The sequence below is a fragment of the Phoca vitulina genome, unplaced genomic scaffold (genome assembly GCF_004348235.1).
Source record: "Phoca vitulina isolate PV1807 unplaced genomic scaffold, GSC_HSeal_1.0 scaffold83, whole genome shotgun sequence".
NCBI classification, from domain to species: Eukaryota; Metazoa; Chordata; class Mammalia; order Carnivora; family Phocidae; genus Phoca; species Phoca vitulina.
Genome location: NW_022589786.1, coordinates 538,924 through 561,958, shown reverse-complemented (window position 1 = coordinate 561,958; position 23,035 = coordinate 538,924). Strand labels below are relative to the sequence as shown.

Genomic DNA, 23,035 nt, shown 5'->3' with positions numbered 1-23,035 from the left:
AGCAATCACCCTCCAAGCATATGGCCCACTGATACATATCTGAAGGGTCTCAGGACTGAGTTTTTACCAAACAGTAATAAATGACCTTTTCCTACAATAGCTAGCCCCCTCAGGATCCTGGAAACTTTGTTTCCAAAATTCCTTAGAGGCTTGTGCTGTCCCTAACCCCCTCCCAACTTGAAAGTATATAATCAGTCACCCATCACAACCCCAGTGCAGCTCTTTCTGCCCAAGGGTCCTGTCCACATGCTTTAATAAAACCACCTTTTTACACCAAAGATGTCTCGAGAATTCTTTCTTGGCCATGGCTCTGAACCCCAACCATTTCCTACATCATAATGATGATTTTTTTAAGATCTACTAGCAGCATAGTATCATATAAAAAATACTGAACTTAGAATCTAGGAACTTGGGCCTTATCAGTTAAGAGCTATGTGAGTGATCTTGGTCTTGTTTTATTAATTTCTAGGCCTCTGTATCCTTAAAAAAGAGTTTAGAACAAATAACTTACGCCTTGGAAAACAGCCCTAACGTTATGAAATAATCATAAGTACACTGGAATATACTTAAGTTTATCTGTTAATAAACTCAGGATAAGCACATTAGACAGAGAAACATTGGTTGTATTTTACAAACACACTAAAATATAAGAAACTGCTAATCATTCTATAATTTTCTTTCTCCAGTTAGAGGGAAGTAACAGTTCTTCTGAAAGACAGAACAAGTAACCAAATCAATTTAAAGTGATTTTTAAAAAGTTTAAAACATGATTTGGAGAATATAACATCACTAAATGTACAGTTCAAACTCACCAAATATTTACTGAGCACATTAAAAGATGAGTGGGACTGGGTGTTTTTTTCCATGTAGGTGCTTATAATCCAGTAGGAGGAATAAAATATTACAGTTTGAGTACAAGGACATGCCTTATTTAACTACTGATCCCCACCCAGTGCCAGCAACAAGAGTGTCTGATGGAATGCAATACAAAAAATACAAAACTGTACTATAAAAGCTGTAAGAAAGGAAAAAATTGCGTAAAAGAAAGAGAAAGCACATCCAGTAAGGGGTGGGAGATGGAGGTAGGAAAGGGGAATAAGAAAAGGGAGCAGGAAAGAGTTAATGTTTCAACTGTATTCTAAAGGCTAGGTTGTAGTTCTTGGCAGGAATAAGGATGAGAAAGGGAACAACAGCATGAGTAAGGTTGTAGATGGAAGAAAATATACAAGCCTGGGGATAAGAGCAGGACAAAGAGTTGGGACATAGTAAAATAAAGCTAGGTCAGTGCTTCAGTGATGTGTTTATATTGTAAAGAAATTCGTTGTTGTTGTTTGTTTAGATTTTATTTTTAAGTAATCTCCACACTCAGCGTGGGGCTTGAACTCACAACCCCAAGATCAAGAGCTGCATGCTCTACCAACTGAGCCACAACCAGGTGCCCCTGTGAAGAACTCTGAATATCAGTTGAGAAGTGTATCTCTTAAGCAGAGGCCCTTCAAGATGTTTGCATAAAGAGTATTTTGGATTTAGAAAAATGTCACAGAACAAAGGGTCTTGGTATTAAGACTGTGTGCATATATATATTTTTATACAATGGTTTAGACCAGGCGTTAATACATGTTTTCTGTAAATGGACAAATAGAAAATATGTTTATTTTCTCTGGGGGCCTTATGGTCTCCATTACAAATATTTAATTTTACTATTGCAGCTGAAGAGCAGTTATAGACGATACATAAATGAATGAATACAACTGTGTTCAAATAAAACTTGTTCATTCACTTACAGGTATAATGACCTTGTAAGCTAATGTTACTTAATGTCTCTAAAACCTCAGTTTCTTTGATCTACAAAATGGGGATAATTGTTCCTGCTTCAAAGAGTTTCAGTGAGGATTAAATGGGACGAATGAAAAGCACTTAGTAGAGTGACAAACTCATGCCTTAGTACTTATGAAAAACATTGTGATGATGATACTTATTACCTGAGTCTGGTAATAGAAGGCATTAAAAACTTCTAGGAAGCAAATGAATCTGAAAATCTTGTTCTTCACTGTACTGATTCTCTATAATATAATCTTTTATGTCAAGGGAAATGATGGTCATGACTTTAAAAAAAAAAAAAAAAAAACATTTAAAAGTGGGTGCCTGGGCAGCTCAGCTGGTTAAGCAACTGCCTTCCACTCAGGTCATGATCCTGGAGTCCCGGGATCTAGTCCCCACCATCCCACCGGGCTCCCTGCTGAGCGGGGAGTCTGCTTCTCCCTCTAACCCTACCCCCCTCTCATTCTCTCTCATCCTGTCTCCCAAATACATAAATAAAAATAAATCATAAAAAGATAAAAATAAAACCATTTAAAAGTAAGGAAAACAAGAAACCTAAGAAGGGGATGAAAGGTGTAAGTTGTTCATTTTCAGAATAGTCCCTGAGTATACGAACTATCTTTTTTTTGAGGCAGCTTTACCCCAACCTCCTGTTTCTTGACACTACTGAAAGGCAAATATTTAATACTCCTAAATGGATAACTTTTGCCAGATTTTTTGTTTATTATCAACACAGAATCATCTATATCAACAGAAACATATTTTCCCTCTAGAGCATATAATAAGTTACTGGGCTACAAAGTAAAGAAATAAAAATATATGTGGGCCCATGAGCTTAATATCCTTAAGTCTATAGTTTTTGAGTATTAACCAATCCAATTTCTCATTTCAAAGAGGAAGAGACATGTTTATCAAAGGTTAAGTATAGTGAAACGTGACTTGCTCAAGATCTATAAAGCAGACAGTTATGGAATGAGAATCCTAGTTACTAGTCTCTGAATCCAATGGTTGTTACATATTAGTAACAACTTCTAAACCATTTTTTTCTAATGCTTTCACTAACCAGAACATTGGTTCACCCAACCTTCAACAGCATTAGCTCACAACAAAATGATGTTAGGTGTCGGGGGAGAGGGAAACCTTTTGAATGTCCCCATCCTATCCACCTACCCAAATGAGGCAAATCAGAATGGATAAGATGTGGGTAATTTGGAAAAGATCCTCCACCCCATGATTCTGTACCATTTCAATGATATGCTTAGCCTCACTGCCTCAGTAACTAGAGAAACAGGACTTTATACATAAAGTCTCTTTACATATAATGATCTATAATGCTGAATGTTAAATAAATGAGGCAGATCACAAGTATTATGTGAATTCAAGGGTGGACTAATCAGTGAGAACTCTCCCAGGAATGAGACTGGCTTCAAATTCTTGAGTAGAGGAATGTATTTTAGAAAGTAATTTTACCACATATCCCATGTCCATTATGTAGGTATTATGCTAGGTGCTGGGGACAAGGCAGTGACTAAGATGTAGGTTAAAATTCCTGATCCACTGTTAGCCTATAGTATTGTAAGATACTATCCTTAGTTAAGCTTTTTCAAGTTATACTGTCTACTGACTTTGATAATGCTCCTCAGTTTTCTTTCCCAGGGAGGCAGAAATTTCAACAGCAGCAGTGGCTAGTTCACACCTGCAATTCACATAGCAACTGTAGTCATGCAGTCCTGGTGACCACTTAGACATTAACCAGAGATTTAACAATTTAATTAGATTTCCTGTTATTAAACTCACATTGCAGACCTCAAATGAATAATTTTCAAGGTGTCAGACATGAAATATGGTAGGCTGCAAAGATGGAAAACATTAATAGAACTGTTTTTGATAAGCTATATTACAGTTTAATTAAAAAGCAATTTAATTTAAATCAAAATAATATTTTAAAGACTATGACCACTTTGAGAATAATTATGTAATTAAGAAATTTCGAAACTGCCAAGAACATGTTTTAATAAGGAGCTTCACTTACAAAATTTTTTTTTAGATTTTAAAGTCTAAAAAGAATAGGATAAACTTATATACAATTATAACGTAACTATGTTCTTACTTAACTATGTTCTAAACACTTCTATTAACTAATTCAATCCTCATAACAATGCCCATTGTACATAGGAGAAAATGGAAGTACAAAGACATACAAATAGTAAAAGACCAACATGGATCCAAGCCCAGGCAGTTTGGCTTCACACTCTTAATCATAAGCTATAAAAAGTAAAATATTTAAAAAGCAAGTATCTTAGATAATAACCTTTATGGAGCTTTCACATTTATATGTCAAATATGTTATATAACACTAATAGTCTTTTACATTTACATATTGCCTTAAAGTAAAAATATACTTAAATAGACATTATCTCAAATAATTTAGATTCAAATTCAACTGACCATTTAGAACAGAAGAATGCATTAGGTACAAACATACAGCAGTGCTTGTAAATCCATGAGGGAAAAATAGCAGAAATATCAGATGGAGAGAGGAAAGGGTCAGAACAAACAGTAAGTATCTATTTTGTATCAGGTACTAGACTAGGTACACTATGAGTTAAGTATCATGACTTCAACAATGAGAAAACATTAAGTCCATTATGAAATTAATCCAAAATCATGTAGCTTCCAAGTGGCATAATAAGGATCAGAATTCAGACTGGACTGACTCCAAAGCCTCTCTTCACTACCATGTTGCATGGCTTAATAGAAAATGAGAAAAAAAATTCTGTATTTTTGTTGATAGGAAAATCAATATAAACAACAGTTTTAGGTGGCTATCTCAAAAACTAATACTCTCTTAGGCTGCATTAATCTAATTATAGCTTTGAGATTATGCTTGGTACTATACCCACCATATCTAGAAAAGTGGCCCACAGACATTTAGGCTTACATGAAATTTTAAGGTACTTTAAGGAACTGTAAGGTAATTTAAGGAAAATTTAAGAATAAGGTAATGGTAACTATTTTCCAAATAAAGAGCTATTACGTAGAATTATAGATTTGAGATTTTGGATCAAAGTAAAAAGAATAAACAGAGGTCTCAAAACTGGAATAGGCTGCTTTATGAGACATTCAACTACAGTTTAAAAACAATGTATTTGTGATTTTGCAGAGGGAGCCATGAACAAGGTAGGAGCAGAAGTAGTTTTACTCCCTGCCTCTACTTCTAATTAGAGCATTTTGGCTTTTACATGTTATGTGGGCATTCCATTTTAGACTTTTTTTGGAGGGGGGAGGTGTTCTGATAGTATAAAAAAAATCTAAAAACCACTGGATCAGACATACTACAGGATTTCTTTCAACTCAAATTCTATATTCCTGACTGGTTTTGATTAAGGTCAAGAACATAAAATCCTATCTTGATTTCATTTGTCAAAGCAAAACAAAAACAGACCAAACATACCATTTTTTTCTGCAAAGGCAGCTGCATCTTCTTTAGTACTGAAGGTTAGAACCATGTTGGACAAGGGATCAGCCCTGTAAGAAACAATTTTTTTCCAGGATTTAACATTAAGCTTTGGGTAAAAAAAAATAAAAGCATATTTAAATAAAGTAAAATGTTCAGAAAATAAATAGCTTCTGTAATATCAGATAAGTATACTACTGATGAAATACCTTATTTTAAAACTGTTAACTTTTTGAATATCTTTTCCTGTGTTAAACTGAGATTATTCTAACCTGTACTGTCAAATTAAAAAATCTGTAACTGCAAAGACATTCAGCAATTTTTAGTCCTTAATAAAATCATTTATTCAACTCTTAAAAAAAAAATTAAATTGAATTAAAAAAAAATCCCAACAGAATTCTCAAATGGACCTTACAAATTCAATATCAAGAAATTTACTGGTGAGTGCAATTGCCGGTACCATCATTACCCCAAAAAATAGACGGCAATAACATCTAAATGAACCTTCCATCATTACGGACAATAATTAAGCATAATGGCCCCATGAAAAAATTAAGCTCCAAGAATTAACATCTAATTGAGTTCTTCAATCTAGGATAGTGATAATGTTTACAAGTCTACACAGAACCTTCACAAAATGCACAAAATATCACATAATTTCAGAAATATCACTTTTACTAGTACATTTATAAAAAGGTAAAACACTGTTTGCTATAAATGTTTATTATGAATCTCTCAAAGGCAAATATAGGTACATTCTGTGAAATATCATTTAGAAATGTTAAAGTAAAAAAGTAAGATTTAGGAAGTAATACAGATAATGGAAAGATCGGAGATATACACAGGAGAGAATATACAGGAAGTAGCCCTCACTGAAATGAAGATCTACAAATTATTGCTACTGAAGTTTTAGTCCTCTACTATGGTTACTGTTCTGAGGCTGCTATGAGATCCCTATAAGGATATGTATTCCTACCATACTCCCTCCCCCACCTTGTAAGAAAAAGAGCTTCACATTGGTTAGCTGCATTAGTACCAGTAACAAATAATTTTATATTGATCCCTCCTTTTCAAAGCACACATGATTTCTCAGTTGATAGTTTATACTGAGAACAGAAATGTCAACATAAATACAATCCAGTAATTTTTTTCTTTTTTTTTTTTAAAGATTTTATTTATTTGACAGCACAAGCAGGGAGAGCGGCAGGCAGAAGAAGAGGGAGAAGCAGGCTCCCCGCTGAGCAAGGAGCCTAAAGTGGGGCTCAATCCCAGGACCCTGGGATCATGACCCAAGCCAAAGGTAGAGGCTTAACTGAGCCCCACCCAGGCGCCCCCAGTATTCTTTTCTTAAAGATTTATTTGAGAGAGAGGGAATGAACAGAAGGATCAGAGGGTGAGGGAGAGAGAATCTCCAGCAGACTCCCCACTGAGCACAGAGCCCGACACAAGGCTGGATCCCACAACCCTGAGATCAGGAGGAAGCTGAAACTCAAGTCAGATGATTAACTGTGCCACCCAGGGGACCCTGATTGCATAATCTGATGAGTGTTGATATTCATGTTAGCTTAGTTGAGAACAGGAAACAAAACAGAAAAACTGTAGGAAAAACTCAGGAGCCAAGAGCTCTATAATCTGCAAAGGTGGTACAGCCTTTATTATTCTCACTTTATTTAGGAAGAATTACATAGGTTGAACAGTAACAACCTGCATCAGTAAGCCACCATTTTCCCAGCCACTTCATTTCTATCCTTCTCATTCTTCATCTCCTATATTTTGAAGTTCTTTTCTAAGTATGTTGCCACAACCAGCTTTCACCCTTTCTTATCCTCCCCCCAAACTCTACTATACTTTCCTAACTAATCTTTCCTCCTCCTCGACTCCAATCTACCCTTCACCATGTTGCCAGATTAATTTTCCTAAAGTTCAACTCTCAAACTCACTGTCCAACTTTAAAACTTAAAATAGTTTCCATTGTCTACCAAATGAATTTCAAAACCTACACTTTAGCATTCAAGCACTTCTACAATATGATCAGAACCCACTTTCCAGTCTTCTTTTTAATTTTCCCCCTTGGAGGTAACCAACTAGTCAGATTGCTAAATGTTCCTCTAAATGTAGCCTATATGTTCCCACCAGCTCAATCTGTTCCTTCCACTAGGAATATAGAGAGAGGCCACTATATCAGCATATAGAAGTCCACCCCAACCATCTCTCATGGTTTACAATGCATACCAATCTTTTCCATGAAGTCTTTTACATCTTACCCTCCTCCAACTATAAATAATCTCTCTTTTCAATCTTTACTAAATATAACTTGTACTTATATTTTTAAACTTTATTTGCTCAATTCCCAATTACTGAGGTTCCAATTTGGGTAATGGCAGATTTACCTACCATTAAAATCAGATTTATCTGCCTAACAACTATAGATAATAAAAAAGCCCAACTGTTTGAGGGGAACAGAGTGACCAAAAGCAGGAATGAAAATGGAGAGGAATCAACTTTTCAAAGAAGGGAACCACAATGGATTAGATCCAGTTGATAGTTTTTCCCCTAAAGGTACTCTCTGGTCCAGACATTAGGACCATCAAGAACTCAAGCAGAAAGCCACAGTCTTATCAGCACAAGGAATCTGGAGATGGGAGTCTAGGATTGCCAGAGCAGCTGGGAAGTTAGGGGAGGAAACAGTGAAAAGGAGGAATCTGCAGAGGAGGGAACTTCTGAACTGCACACAAATGTGCAAAGGCTCTAAAACAATAGCTGAGAAGGCTGAAAGAACTAAGCAGAGATTTCAGGGGCTGTTTCCTTGCTACAGGGGAGACTGAGTTTGGAGTCCCACAGAATTAGAAGGACTTGGTAAGAACCTTGTGCTTTTCACTGAAACCTCAAAAGGGCCATGCCTTTTTATTATTATTATTATTTTTTATATTTTAAGTAGGCTCCACGCCCAGCATGGAGCCCAACCTGGGACTTGAACTCATGACCCTGAGATCAAGACCTGAGCTGATATCAAGAGTGAGACACTCAACTGAGTCACCCAGGCGCCCCCATGCCTTGTTATTTTTTAACACTATGTTCTAGGACTAAAACCAGGGTAAAACTGAAACAGACCCACCCCAACAAAGCATAAAATAAATCCTCCACAAATTCAAGGTAATCTATTCATAATTTAACTGTCTTCTAGAACAAAACTCCTCACATTACCAGTGTCATTAAGTGGATAGGCGTAAGGATAGAGAATTAATGGAATGATACTTTTTTCCTTCTCCTTTTTTTCAGAATGAAACTTCTTAATAGAAATTGGCTTGATCAGGGGCTAATTAGCATATTAATATGAAGTCATAGGTTCACCAGAAGATATGTACAAGAATCTTCATTTTAGGGCACCTGGGTGGCTCAGTCGTTGAGCGTCTGCCTTCGGCTCAGGTCATGGTCCCAGGGTCCTGGGATCGAGCCCCACATCAGGCTTCCTGCTTCTCCCTCTCCCACTCCCCCTGCTTATGTTCCCTCTCTCGCTGTGTCTCTCTGTCAAATAAAATCTTAAAAAAAAAAGAATCTTCACTTTAGTATTATGCATAATAACCCCAACTGAAAACTGTTAGAAAAGGACAATAGGCCCAAAATAGAGTCACTTGTACTTAGCCACACATCAGCAAATCAAGAGTTCACAAGACTTCACTTTAACCTAACTGCAATTTCAATTTCTCTCAGGAACGTAATCTTAAACTAGTCAATCTGGAATACCAATCACAGAGGTGAGATAATCTGCTCTTTCCTTGTCTTTGCCCCCTTTTGCCTTTCATTTTGCACAGCATGTAGAAGCTTCTTTCTGTTTGCTAGATGGAATGCTGCCGGATTCATGAATCACTGAACGAAGCCAATTTGATCTTTAAATTTCTGAGCTGAATTTTGTTTTTAACCAATTTAGTGGCAGCAGTGGGATCTGAAGCAACTTTCTGATGGCATTCAGAGACAATGAGCAACAGGTGTGGTACCCACAAACCCTTCTGAGTTCTTGGTCTTTTTCACCATTTCCAAGAGCCATGGGTAAGTTCCTCTTGATTCTGAACCCACTCTTTGCATCAATCCCAATCTAATTGGCTTACCAGTCAGTCCCATGTTGGGAGCTGCTGGCAGTTCATGCCACAATTCTGGAATTCTGGTTTAATTGGTGGAAACCCCCAGTCCTTGATTCTGTCCCAAGACCCATGTGGGAACTGTTAGTGGCCGTTGCAGTTTCCCACTGATGTGGAGCGTCCAGTCCCCGTCTGTTGGTGTTTGCTAGTTCAATCCTTTCCCCAGTCCAAGGTACCATGACGGAAACTATCGGTGGTACACACTGGACTATCTCATGGCCAGGACACAGTAACATCTCTAGGTTATTGCCAATATATTAAGGTATACATGTTTGTTCATCTTGTGTTGTGTAAAGGTTAATGCATCCTGGAAGCCAAAAAGCTGCAAAAATTGGTGGGAATATGTTGAGCACTCAAAAGCTGCCAGAGCATTCACCACCTAACTCAAAGATTCCCGTGTTAGTATAAGTTGGTTGCAGAATGTATTAGATTGACACTATATCACTGTGAACCTCAAGAAAATTTCTATGCAATGAGGTACACTGCAAAATCCCCAATGTGGCAGCACATCCCTTTTAGGTATTAGTTTGGCTCTGAGAGACCCAAAGGCTTAGCTTGGGGAAAAAAAAAAAAGAGATCCTTAAATTCTAAAAAGTTAAGCATGCCACCTTCTGGCACACCTGCATATTTTGTCTAAGAACTATAGTCTCAGAAGTTATAAATATCTACAAAAATGTCAAAATTTTATTAGAGACAACTTAGAATTACAATGTCCATTATGGGAAACGTTCCAATTAGACGAGATCATTCATTTAAGAAATGCACTTGAAAACAAGGGTTCCTGAACTGAACAAACAGAATGGGATATGTGTTTTAATTGGTATTCAGAAGCTTGCAAAACGCATCAAATTCCTTCATTAAAAAATGAAGCAAAAGGCTAATGAAAAATTAAAGACACAAGAGGTACTTAAAAAAAGACAATAAAACTGACATGATTCCTATTGCTCCACTCTAATCTTCCTTCGCCTGAGTATTCGACATTCTACCAATCCTGTATCTGAACTGCCTTTCCACTCTGAAGAGACTATTAAAAGGTTATGTTTTATGATAAAATCGCCCGAAGCTGTAGGATAACTCACTCCTTGGTCAAACACCAAGCTAAAAACCATAGTTAAAGAATTTCCTAAACCCAAGGAGGATCCCCAAAGTTTTCTGAAGAATTTATTAGAGTCATTATGAGGGCCTATGCCCCCAGGCTGCCAGATCTTGTCAGTCTGTGCACAAGCTGGTGAGACTTGGTGAAGCCCAAAAATGGATGCAGGAAGCAGGACAGTGTAACTCCAAGGACCATATCCAAGATCTTTAACCTTCAACCTCGTCCCTTTGTGGACTAGAAAAGGTCTACAGAACAGCCGACTGATCTTTAAAAGCCATTCCTAGAATCTTCCCTGTTCACACTGATTGGTAAATTATTCAAAGATGAATCTGCCACAGACCTTAAGCCCACTTGGAAGTTCTCTTCCTATAGCATTCCGGGGCTCCATATAATAAACGAGGTCACCCAATTTGGTCTAGCTGCCCTATCTGTAAATGGATTATTTCCTGAGATTAGTGGATTGATAAACAAGGATGGGAGACCACTGACTGAATTTGTGGTCATAGCTGAGCACTTTGAAAGGACTTGGGAACACCACCACAAACAAAAGTCTGCCAAGCTACCGGCCTTACAGCTACAATAGCTCCAAGGCCAGCCACCTAAAATAACACCTGGATCCCCCACATCACACCTTCCTAGGAGTCCACAATCAAAACGTTGGCCCAAGGGTTGATGCTTCATTTGTAATCATCAGCTTCACTGGAAAAAAAGTATCCTCAAAGGTCCTATGCAAATCTGTCAACATGAGCTCAAGTGAAGTAGATGTTTCCTCCAGAAATATTAGTAAAAAGCTTTAGCCAACTGAGCAGGTAACCTTAACTTATTCCATCTACTAGAAAAACAACTTAGATCCAACTTCTTTTATAACTAGTGGTCTGTGTACCTAATTCATGGCAGTAACTTTAAAATAGAAGTTAGAAGTTAGAAGTTCTCCATTACATCTGTCTGTATGTCTACGTGTGTGTCTAAATATATGTGTTGCAGATAGATTATTATTTTTTATCTCTAAATGGTATTGGTAAAATTAATTTGTAAAAGAGCTCTATTTAACTGGTTTAAAGAAAATTAAGCGCTTTTTTGAATCAAGGTATTCCTAAAATTCTCAGATATAAATAGAAACTAACCCAAATGCTTTTCATATTCATGTGATCTGGGAAAATATTCAATGTCAAAGCTAATCTAAGTTTGTTGGTTTAATTAAAATAGGTCTTTAGAGTTATAAATAGTGAATATAATGCAGACAAACAACTTTTATTCTACTTGGGTTTAGTAGTCAAATATGTTCACATTATCTCTGTTACAGAACTTGTCAGCAAGAAAAATAACCTAATATGATGAATTTTCATAAGTTATCTAAATATAATTACTGAGAATGAGTGAATTAAAGATTTATTTATTTCAGAGCACACACATGCACAAGAGGGGGGCAGGGCAGAGGGAGAGACAAAATCCCAAGCAGACCCCTCACTGATTGTGGAGCCCTACTTGGGGCTCAATCTCATGACCCTAGGATCATGAATGGAGCCAAAACCAACAGTTGGACGCTTAACTTACTGAGCTACCCAGGTATCCCGAGAACAAGTGAATTAAACAGATGTAAGCAGGATAAAAGTTTTTGGATGAATTTTTAAAATAGTTTCCCCAAATCTTTTTCTTAACCTGAAACCTTAAAGTTGTGCTAAATTAAGTGATGGAGGATCATTAAATATATAGATCATTTACAAATAAGATAAAAACCGAAACATTAATTACTGAATATAGGTTTATCTGCTCTGGCTTCCTTTTACAAAGGAACTAAAAGTATTTGGATCTATTAGTAAACATGTTTTGTGCCTGAAAAATTTAAATTTACTATGAGAAAATATGCATTTCCAGAAATAGTAAAAAGTATTTATGAGTCTGCCAATCCACAGAGTGCTAGAGTAAAACACAATTTATAACTGTTTACTTCTTTATTTTCATTAAAAATTAAGATTTTTACAGGTACTTGTCTGGCTCAATCGGTAGAGCATGCAACTCTTGATCATGAGTTCAAGCTCCACGTTGGGCACGGAGCCTACTTTATTTTAAGGTTTCTAGAGTTAAAAATTCTAATATATGTAATTAAAGCCACTAAAGTTTGTGGAAAAGGAATCTTAGGACAGGAATATTAGGCATGGTCAAGACTGGCTAAGATCAGAATGAATTTAGGTGAATGTGTTTTATAGTAAGCTAGTATGAGGCACGTGGGTGGCTCAGTTCATTATTAAGCATCTGACTCTTGATTCTGGCTCAGGTCATGATCTCAGAATCGTGAGATCTAGCCCTGTGTCAGGCTCCATGCTGAGGGTGAAGACTGCTTAAGATTCTCTGCCTCTGTCCCTCCCCTACTCACACGCACGAAAGAAAGGAAGAAAGAAAGAAAGAGAAGGAAGGAAGGAAGGAAGGAAGGAAGGAAGGAAGGAAGGAAGGAAAGAAGGAAGGAAGGAAGGAAGGAAAGAAAGAAAGAAGAAAGAAAAAAGAAAGAAAAGAACGAGAAGGAAGGAAGAAAGAACGAGAAGGAAGGAAGGAAAGAGAGAGAAAGAAAGAAAGAAAAAGAAAGAAAGAAAGAAAGAGAAAGAAGTGCTAAATTAGAATGTGGTTTTCTCTCTGTTAAAAGGCCAAAGTTTTCTATACTATTGTATTGGTCTGGTTTTGATAAGAGACTAAAAAATTCTTTTTCCTTTACCTTTTACAGCAATCTGCCTAGAAAACAAAGATTTTATCTTCTCAAAATAATTTCCTGTGTCTCATGTTGTTTTTATCAGGTCTCTGATTACTTAAGAACACTGAATCTTCCCCTATTAAAACAGCTAAGGTTATTGTTTTACAATGATTTAACTTTTTGTATTTGCCTTCCAAGTCTTTAATTGTCACTATGGTTAACTGGATAACTATTGTTTCACAGTAACCTATGATCCTACTTGACCCAGTGTTTTTTAACTTATGATATTTTTGATCAACTTCCCACAAATCAAACTCCAAATAAGTATTTTTGACCTTCAACTAAATTTAGGATTTTCTACAGGGTCCCTGGAAAATTGGAAAAGTTAAACTAATTAGGCTTATTTGATACGTTAAATGACAGGAGAAGCATTGTCAAATAAAATATTAAGCCTTCTTTATGTTGTATTTATATAGGTATGTATTATAAGTTCTAAAGATTATATGAAATTCTTAGAAATCTGATGTCCTCGTATGTTATCATTCATAATTCCACCTATTATCTTAAAATGTTGCGTAACACAAAAACAACCAAATTCCTTGTCAATTCCATTATAAGGGACTGTTGTCAGATCTTTAACCACAGACATTTTTAACTCTTTTGTCATTCAGAGAGATGTTGTTTTACTCTGATACTTAAGTGTTACTGCAAAAGTGCTACATTTTCAAGGAGATTCATGGGAAGGATTTTGACAAGTACAGGTTTCTTTTTTTTAAGATTTTTATTTTTTTAAGTAATCTCTATACCCAACATGGGGCTCAAACTTAGAACCCCAAGATCAAGAGCTGTATGCTCTACTGACTGAGCCAGCCAGGTGCCCTAATAAAGGTTTCTGATAACTAAAATCATAAAACTGAACTGGGTAGGAATTTTCAGAACTATTAGAAAAAACTGGATTCAAGAATTCATGACATGGTGGTTGGGCACATGCGACTCAGGGCTGTTGAGTTTGAGCCCCATGTTGGGCATAGAGCCTACTTAAAAAAAAAGATTTAATAACATGGGACTGAATGAGGAAAATTTAATTTTTATCATTTCTTGTTTGAAATATTGGTTTTTTAATGTTTTGTTTTTCCAGATTTGGCAAAACTTTTTATCTTAAACTATTTATGACTTACAACAATTTGGTGAAGTATGCCTTTGTAAATATGAAATTCTTGAGTATTTTTTTTTTCAGTAGGCTCCATGCCCAATGTGCTGCCCAAAGCAGGACTTGAACAACCCTGACATCAAGACCTGAGCTGAGATCATGAGTTGGCTGCTTAACCAAGTGAGCCACCCAGGCACCCAATAGTATTCTTTTCATAGTAATATAGTTAATTATTTACATAACTTAAATAAAAATCTGTTCTCCTTATAACAAAACACAACTGGAAATACTGGCCATATCACCGAGGCTTTGACTGGAATGGTTTTGCAAGATCTGATGGCCAGTCCCTTAGAAGCTTTTGAGAGTTCAAAGATTCCTTATGAAAAATTCCAGCAAAGCAGTCTTCAAAAAGAGCTTATATGATCAGTCACTATTATCACTGCACTTATATAAACAATCAGGCCAAGTTTACTGCAAACAAGTTAGTTTTACTGTGATTATCTTTGGTTTAAAAAAAAAGTGGAGTTCATTGTAGAGAGTAAGATAATGTTTGCACCTTTTAAATGTTAGATTCTGGTTCTATTAACTATTTTTGAGGTTTTGTTATATGCCTGTAAACTGGACTAGATCCTGAATTTTTCTAGTTTCCTCAAATATCTGGCTACAACTCTCCAAAGTAGTATTTTCAATTTCCTCCCACCCTTGGAATCACTAAGAACAAAGACTGCCCTTGAATCTCCTTGGAAGGGGCTATATTCCTCCTCACCATCTAGATGGCAAACTGCAAGGATTAGAACCTCAGGCATATATTTCACAGCTTAAAAAGGCTTTGCTTAACATCTAATCCTGTGAAAACACTGGAAACCTTCAAACCAAATTGAAGAAGAGAAGTAGGTGACATTAATGTATGCTATTTCCTCTCAAGACATCAAATTAAGACTTTAGCCAAAGCCCTCTCTTTTTGTCATCAAAAACTCTAATCTATATACTAGAGACCCCTTGGTCCATTTCCCTGTCTTTTGTTAAAAACCTCAAAACTTGGGGAACTTTGCATCCAGGCTCTATATAAAGAATGGGACACAGGCAAGGGTAACCAGAATAAAACTGCCTGTGTAGTCTACAGACCATTAAAATATTACTGGCTTCCATGTCTGTCACCTTTCCAGTCCAGAGCCACAGATTAAAATGGGAATTTTTAGGAGGCATTCAGGATTCACTTCCTTTGGCAGGACTCTACTTCCCTGGTCAACACCACCTGCTATGGATTACCACTTCTGAGGAAGCTGAAACTCAGTTATGTAAGATCACTAAGAAAGCCACTTGGTGTAAAAAGGTGACTCCTTCCATGGAGTCTTTCTTTGACTTAATTGATTTTGATTGGTTTGAGTCTTGGAGACCATGGCTTTAAAATCCAATCCAAACACTGGGAATTATCTAGCTTATTATAATCATACTAGTCTTCCCTAGCATGCCTTATTCTCTAAGGCTTTAAATGCATGTTCGTAGCCTCTACCCACTGAAGCAAATGATCTCCCTAAGACTGAAACATCAAAAAGAATGACCAACTTAAAAATTATAAACCTGAAGCCAGGGTCTGTCAAAGAGATCAAGACCTATGAATACCACACAAAGGATCAACAAAAGCTGTGAGAACTTCAAAGTGGTAGCTGGGAGTAATGCTAATGCCTTAAATTTTAATCATATCTCTCAGTTAAGCTAAGAGTCTAATCCAAACTGGGGGGGAGTGAGGATTGTTAAAAAAAAAAAAATTTAAATCGGCCTAAAATGGAGTCACTTATGCTAAGCCTCTCATCAACAAAGCAAGACTTCATACCTAACCTAAGTGTAGTTTCAACCTCTCCCAGAAATGTAATCTTAAACTAGTCAATCCTAGAATTTCCTAGTCAACAATAGTGAGGTAATCCACCCAATAGACCCCTTCTGTCCCCAAGAAAGATGATGTGATCTGTGTTTTCCTTGTCTCTACCCCTTCTGCCAATAAAAGTCTTCCCTTCTGGGGGTGCCTGGCTGGCTCCAGTCAGTAGAAATGTGACTGACTTCTGATTGTGGGGTTGCTGAGTTCAAGTGCCATGCCGGCTGTAGAGACTACCTAAAAATAAAATTAAACAAACAAGCCCAAGTCTTCCATTTTGTATAGTTCTTTAGAGCTCCTTTCTATTAGCTAAATGGGATCCTGCCTGATTCATAAATTGCTGAATAAAGCCAATTTGATCGTTAATTTATTAACAAAACTACCCAAATGCCATCAATAAATAGTACAATGGATGAGTCTTGCATGTAAAAGAAAACATTAAAATCTCATGTGACTGAAAGAGTAATTATGACATTTCACAGGCGCCTGGGTGGCTCGGTCAGTTAAGCGTCTGCCTTCAGCTCAGGTCATGATCCCAGGTCCTGGAATCAAGCCCTTCCGTATGTTGGACTCCCTGCTCAGAGGGGAGTCTGCTTCTCCCTCTCCCTCAGCTGCTCCCCCTGCTCGTGCTTGCTCTCACTCTCTCAAATAAATAAAATAAAATAAAAGAGTAATCATGACATTTCAAACACTGAGTATGGACACCTAAAAAACTGTGCCTATATTTTGCCAAATAAAATATGATTCTATTTATTTTTTTAAAGATTTGTATTTATTTGAGAGAGACAGCACGTGCAAGTAAGCATGAGTGGAGACATAGGGAGAAGCAGACTCCCTGCTGAGCAGGGAGCCTAACATGGGGCTCAATCCCAGGACTCTGGGACCATGACCAGAGCCAAAGGTAGGGGCTGAACCAACTAAGCCACCCAGGCGCCCCTATAATTCTACTTAAATTGCAGCATGGCAGACGTTTTTAACAAAAACTCTCCCAGGTACTTTGATAAGAAAAGATGTTAAATATCATACTTTTCTAAAATTAGACATAATTAAAATGGATAACCACTTTCAACTGCAGACTGGACACAAAGTGTTCCAGGAGTCTCAAAAAGACTGATAATTTTCTAGCTTATCTGGTTATTTTCTCTAGTAGCAGCAGCTTTTTTTTTTTTTTTTAAAGATTTTATTTATTTATTTAATTGAGGGAAAGAGAGAGACAGCGAGAGAGGGAACACAAGCAGGGGGAGTGGGAGAGGGAGAAGCAGGCTTCCCGCCGAGCAGGGAGCCAGATGCGGGGCTCGATCCCAGAACCCTGGGATCATGACCTGAGCCGAAGGCAGACGCTTAACGACTGAGCCACCCAGGCACCCCGCAGCAGCTTTTATTCAGCTAGAGGTAGTCCTGCTATTTGAGTTTTATTCCACCACAGAGATTTAGGTCACTGACTTACTTCATTGGTGCCACAGAATTTATAACCACTTTATTCCAATGCACTGTAAATTTGTTAATCACAAGATCGCAGGAACTTACAAGTTTCCCTCAAAATAGCTAATTTCTAAATTCTTCTCCTTACAAACAACGACCAAAAAAAATTAAAAATAAACAAAAGTGTTATTAAATTATTAACACTATTCACACATCATATCTTAAACTAATATACATCATTTGGGACCATGCTAACAGTACTCAAACTGTCAGCCATTTCATCCAATAAATAGTACTCTGAAAAGACTGTTTCTAGGATTTATTGTGCTGGGTCACACTTACATGAATACTAAATATATATACACATAAATGTAATATATATGTCTGTCACTGAACATGATACGTCCACAAATGGCCTCACAAAGTACTATCAAAGCATACTATACATGAAAAAGTTTACACTTCAATATATTTATAAGGAAAATCTACAAAGAGCAGAAAACAATATTCAAATTAAACCAAAGTACTCACGTTGATGCCCAACCCATCAAAGGATTTTCCCATCGCTCCCTGGTATCAAACTCCATCTTCCATTTCTTTGTGTTATTTACTCCAGACTGCATGTTATTGCGAGCAGGAACAAAGATCCTGACTTTTCTAGTTTTGATATGGTCTTCTGGAACACCAGTTAAAGTAGTGATATCCTACAAAAAAACAAGCAAACACATTTCTAACAGCCCATATGCACTCTAATGTATTTTTGCTGCTTTTTATATCCATGCAACTCTATTCAGATTTATAAACTGGGGTTTTTAGCTTTCTGACTTCACTACTCTACTGTTTCACCCTATAAATTACTATTTTGATATCTGGAAAAGGTATACTGGGAGGAGTGTTAGGATATAGTGGGAAAGGGTTCATGAAAAAAAAAATTAGGTCCCTTCTGTCCAACAAAGCTTTGGTAATTTCTGAAGAGTTTGCTGACAGAAGAGCCTGTCATCAGTAGACTCTTATTTCATGAGCTGGTGTAACTAGTATGCAGAGAAAAATGTGAATGGATATTAAAAGTAAGGAGATATAAAAAATTAGTAACTTTTAAGTAGAAAAGAATCTATTACCAGTGATTTCTGTGTCAAACTGCTTACAAGACATCTATCTCCTTTAGTGGGAGGCCTAAGCCTTTTGGTAAACAAAATCAATTAAAACTTTAATTAGCATTTTATCTCCCTTTGGTGAAATCTACTGAAAAGAAAATGATACATCAAATCTGTTCTGAAAAAGTAAGCCAAAAAGTTACACAATTTTTGCAGAAATGTGAAATGAAAACAATGGTAACTTAGACTTTTTTTTTTTTAAATAATTATCCAGTAACAAATGCTCAACTGATAAATGCATGTAATTTTGATGCCCCAGATTAGACCTATTTATCAAATATAGTAGCAATCAGGACACAAAATAGTAAAGTAATTCAGAGTTTAAATCTCTATTCAGTAATGGTAGAAATACTTTATTTGATCAAAGTAAGATTATTATAGCATCATGGTTCACTTACTAAATTTTAAATAACTGGTGAAAAACAACAGAGTTAACATGAAAATGATACCAAATTTGTGAAAACCAGAAAATTTTGTGAATTTCGATTTCACTGTAACATATCCGCTAAAGAAGACTAATGTTTATTTATACTCCTACCCTAAATAATGCTATGGACCAAATAATTAGTGTTAATACTTGGTGCTGCAATATGTACTGGGAAAATACTAAGTGTATTTCTGACTGCACTAGTCTTCCTACTCACGGATTTTAAAAAATTGAAGTTATTTTAGCTGGCATTCAATCTTCTGCTTAACACAATACCCTTCTACCTGCACCAATAATTAATTAGGTGTGGTTACTTTGTCATAGCTTGTCTGTTTGGAGAAACTACCAAAATTATCCATATAAATATTTATACAAATATGTACTTCTAGTATGTACCTTTTTAAAAGTTTCTTTGCATACAAGATAAAATAAAAGCAAAATAAGTGCAACTGGTTCATAATTTTTAAACATATGAATGTAAGTTTTATTTTTTTAAGATTTTATTTATTTATTTGACAGAGAGAGACACAGCAAGAGAGGGAACACAAGCAGGCGGAGAGGGAGAGAGAGAGAGAAGCAGGCTTCCTGCTGAGCAGGGAGCCCGATGCGGGGCTTGATCCCAAGACTCTGGGATCATGACCTGAGCTGAAGGCAGACGCTTAACGACTGAGCCACCCAGGCACCCATGAATATAAGTTTTAACCGGTAAGTTTTAATTGTCAAGTTCAATTTCAAAGAAATTTCAAGTATGATGATATTTTATGACTTTCTGAAGCATATTTCTCTACTCAAGAGCTTAAAGAGACTCCTGGGAAGTCCTAAACAATCTGTCATATTACATTATTTAATATTATATATCTTTATATTAAATTCATATTTTCTCAGCTAGAGTTGAAGTGGGATGTAAACAAACAATATAAGTGTGTTACAAAATTATATGGTGAGGCAGCATTTCCAAATTCCATAGCAAACTCTCCATAGTGAGTTCATAAAAACTAAAGCTATCAGTTAGCCACTATTTAAGACTTACAGGAAAGGAAACGTATTAAACTCAACACTAATTAGCTCAGGAAGATGAGATTATAGGAAACATTTACTTTTCCTTTATAACCTCATATATTGTGATGTATATATGCCAAAATAATAATAAAAAAAAAACTTTTTAAAAAGGAAATAGCATTTCTTGATTTGTACTTATCTATTAACATAGAAAAGGACAATGATTTTTTTAAGGATGGAAAATCTCTCTTAAATGGCTACAAAATGTTGCTAAGCTTTTATTTTGAACAACTATCAGTGCTTCCAGGGCTTCTCAAAGTATGGCATTTTTTTTTTATTGATATCATTGCCCAATTTAAAACTGGCACTGGCACAAATAAGTTCCTGAATTTTGAAGCTTAAGTTGTCCTGACACAGAATCCCTGTTTTTGCCTGCAGAAGACATGTAAGGTACTGCAGCCTGAGTTGAGCCGCTGCCAAAGACTGAGGATGAAAAGGCTTGGCATCTCTCACATACTTGACACCTAAAGGGCACAGAAGCTCTAAAATTCCTAGTCCCTGTAGGCACACTCTTAGTCTAGACAAACTGATTTCTCACACTTTTAAAATGCATTACGACACTATTGTTATCATTTCATCCACACAGCTTCAGCTAGTGACAGAAGAACCTGTCCTTTAAGCCACATTTCAATGGGCTAAAAGCTCCCACTCCAAGATTCCATTAAAACAATGTAATACTTGAAAAAAAAAATGTAATACTTGAAAAGAACTATGAGGCACTATGTTGAAATCTTTACTTGTGTTTTGAATTCTTTGCTCTCCCACAAAATAAATAAATAAAACATCAGCAAACTAAACTATACTGAACCAAAGACATTATCTCTAGATTTCAACTTTGGTATTGTGATATGGATCACCTGTGGTTTTTTTTTAAAACCCACTTATAAAAGATACAAATGCTTTGAAGATGTCAATATTGCCTTTTACAGATTTCTCATTTCATTGGTAAAATATTTATAAGTAACAATTCATAATTTTCTATGCCTACAAAAAAGCTAAATCACATTGGATGAGTAAGAAGCCTTAAGTTTTTACCTAAAGAAACTCAAGACTCACTAGCTAATAATTACCTATAAATAATAATAAATCAAGTTACCCTTTGGATAATATACACTAATTTACTGAATTTTAAAACTTTTAATTTTTAAACAGATGAGTCAAGCATAAAACCTATATTCCAAATATTAAACAATGTCACTATCTTAAAGTTTCACAAACACAATCTTAGGTACAATAATGCATTTTTAAGAAACAATAACTAATGATTTGTAGACTGAAGGGCATTCAATTATTTGCTACTGAAAAGATGCATATCGTAATTCCGACGTTCCACTCTTTCAGCACCATCTCTTCCACAATTTTAAATTCTGGAAGAGCTTACAGCTGACTTTCTCTTTCACAAGTCTAGTTAAATGGAAGAGGAATTTAAAAAATCATTAAGGGAGTATATGCCAGCACATGTAAATGAACTTTATTCTTTCAAATACCAATTTCCATTATAAAATATTAGTTTTCCATATAAAAACTGTATGATTCGGTTATCAACTGTCCCCATTTATGTTGTGTGAATTCAACTTTTTTTTTTTTTTAACAAAGGAAGCAGGGAACAAGCAATGGGAAGTTGGTGTCAAAATGCAGAAAAACCTCCCAGCAAGCTTCTTGCAACCACCCAGGATTTAGAGTCTTGCTGGTCGCTCTCTTTTCAATACCAGAATTTCACACATTTCAATGACTATTATGACTTCAAAGAATCAAATTTTCATCATTGTCCGTCATCTGCCGGTTGATTTGTATAAAGGAGTTCTTCTGCATGCACTCCAAACAAAAGCCTCCTTACTTTTGTGGCTATATATCAAGTTTAAAAGTTTTGTTTGTGACAGTTGTGTCTTTGGTAAATTAGGGTAACACTGAAGGAGTGCAGCTGCTCTGCAGGAACCTCCTTTTTGGCACCATTTCACTTAAATAAAAACTGAATAATTAGCTTCTGCCTTTATTAAACCACAAAAATGCCACTGGCCTTAGTAATTACTTCCAGTTGCCCCACCCACTTAACCTTAATAGTTTACACTTGTCATAAAGAGAAATAAATGAAAAAGGTTTTCACCACTTCGGGGAATTTTTGATAGATCTCCCAGTACATCCAGAAGAGCCAAAATTTTAACCAGGCTTTTTGGTAATAAATTCACTAAACTGCACGTATGGATCAATGTTGAAAAGTTTTAATAGAGCACATACTGGAACATTAAGTACAAATACTGTTACAGAAACTTGTTCTACTGCAAGCTTTTAGTTACCAATTATGTATTTAAAATTTAATCCAGGGCTAAAATTGATCTAAATTTGAAGATTGCATTTATATTCTACTTCAATCATGAAAGATTTTAAAATGAAAACAATTTTAGATCTGTAATAAAAACTTCCTTTCAAGCACCCTACAGATACTTAGCACAAGAAACTCATTCAATGGTCTCATAAATAATGAAGGACATTTTACAAAATAAATTTTACAGTTTGAAAATTTTAAGGTTGACAGCATAACCAAATGTATTTACTTATCACGGAAGAACTTTAAGCACTTCTAAAAAGTCAGTGGCCATAAAAATTCAGATACAGGGGCGCCTGGGTGGCTCAGTTGGTTAAGCAACTGCCTTCGGCTCAGGTCATGATCCTGGAGTCCCGGGATCGAGTCCCGCATCGGGCTCCCTGCTCGGCAGGGAGTCTGCTTCTCCCTCTGACCCTCCTCCCTCTCATGCTCTC

The 23,035-nt window shown here is 36.2% G+C and overlaps 1 protein-coding gene across 1 annotated transcript in view; it reads right to left on the bottom strand.

The window, feature by feature from the left end:
• Window positions 1–23,035, bottom strand: part of NDUFS4 (NADH:ubiquinone oxidoreductase subunit S4) — a 112,537-nt gene that overhangs the window by 16,068 nt on the left and 73,434 nt on the right. The window contains exons 3-4 of the mRNA XM_032395239.1: window positions 18,170–18,342; window positions 5,276–5,349 (exon numbers count right to left, since the gene is read on the bottom strand). Coding sequence (XP_032251130.1) covers window positions 5,276–5,349; window positions 18,170–18,342 — 247 coding nt within the window. The remainder of the gene's footprint in view (window positions 1–5,275; window positions 5,350–18,169; window positions 18,343–23,035) is intronic.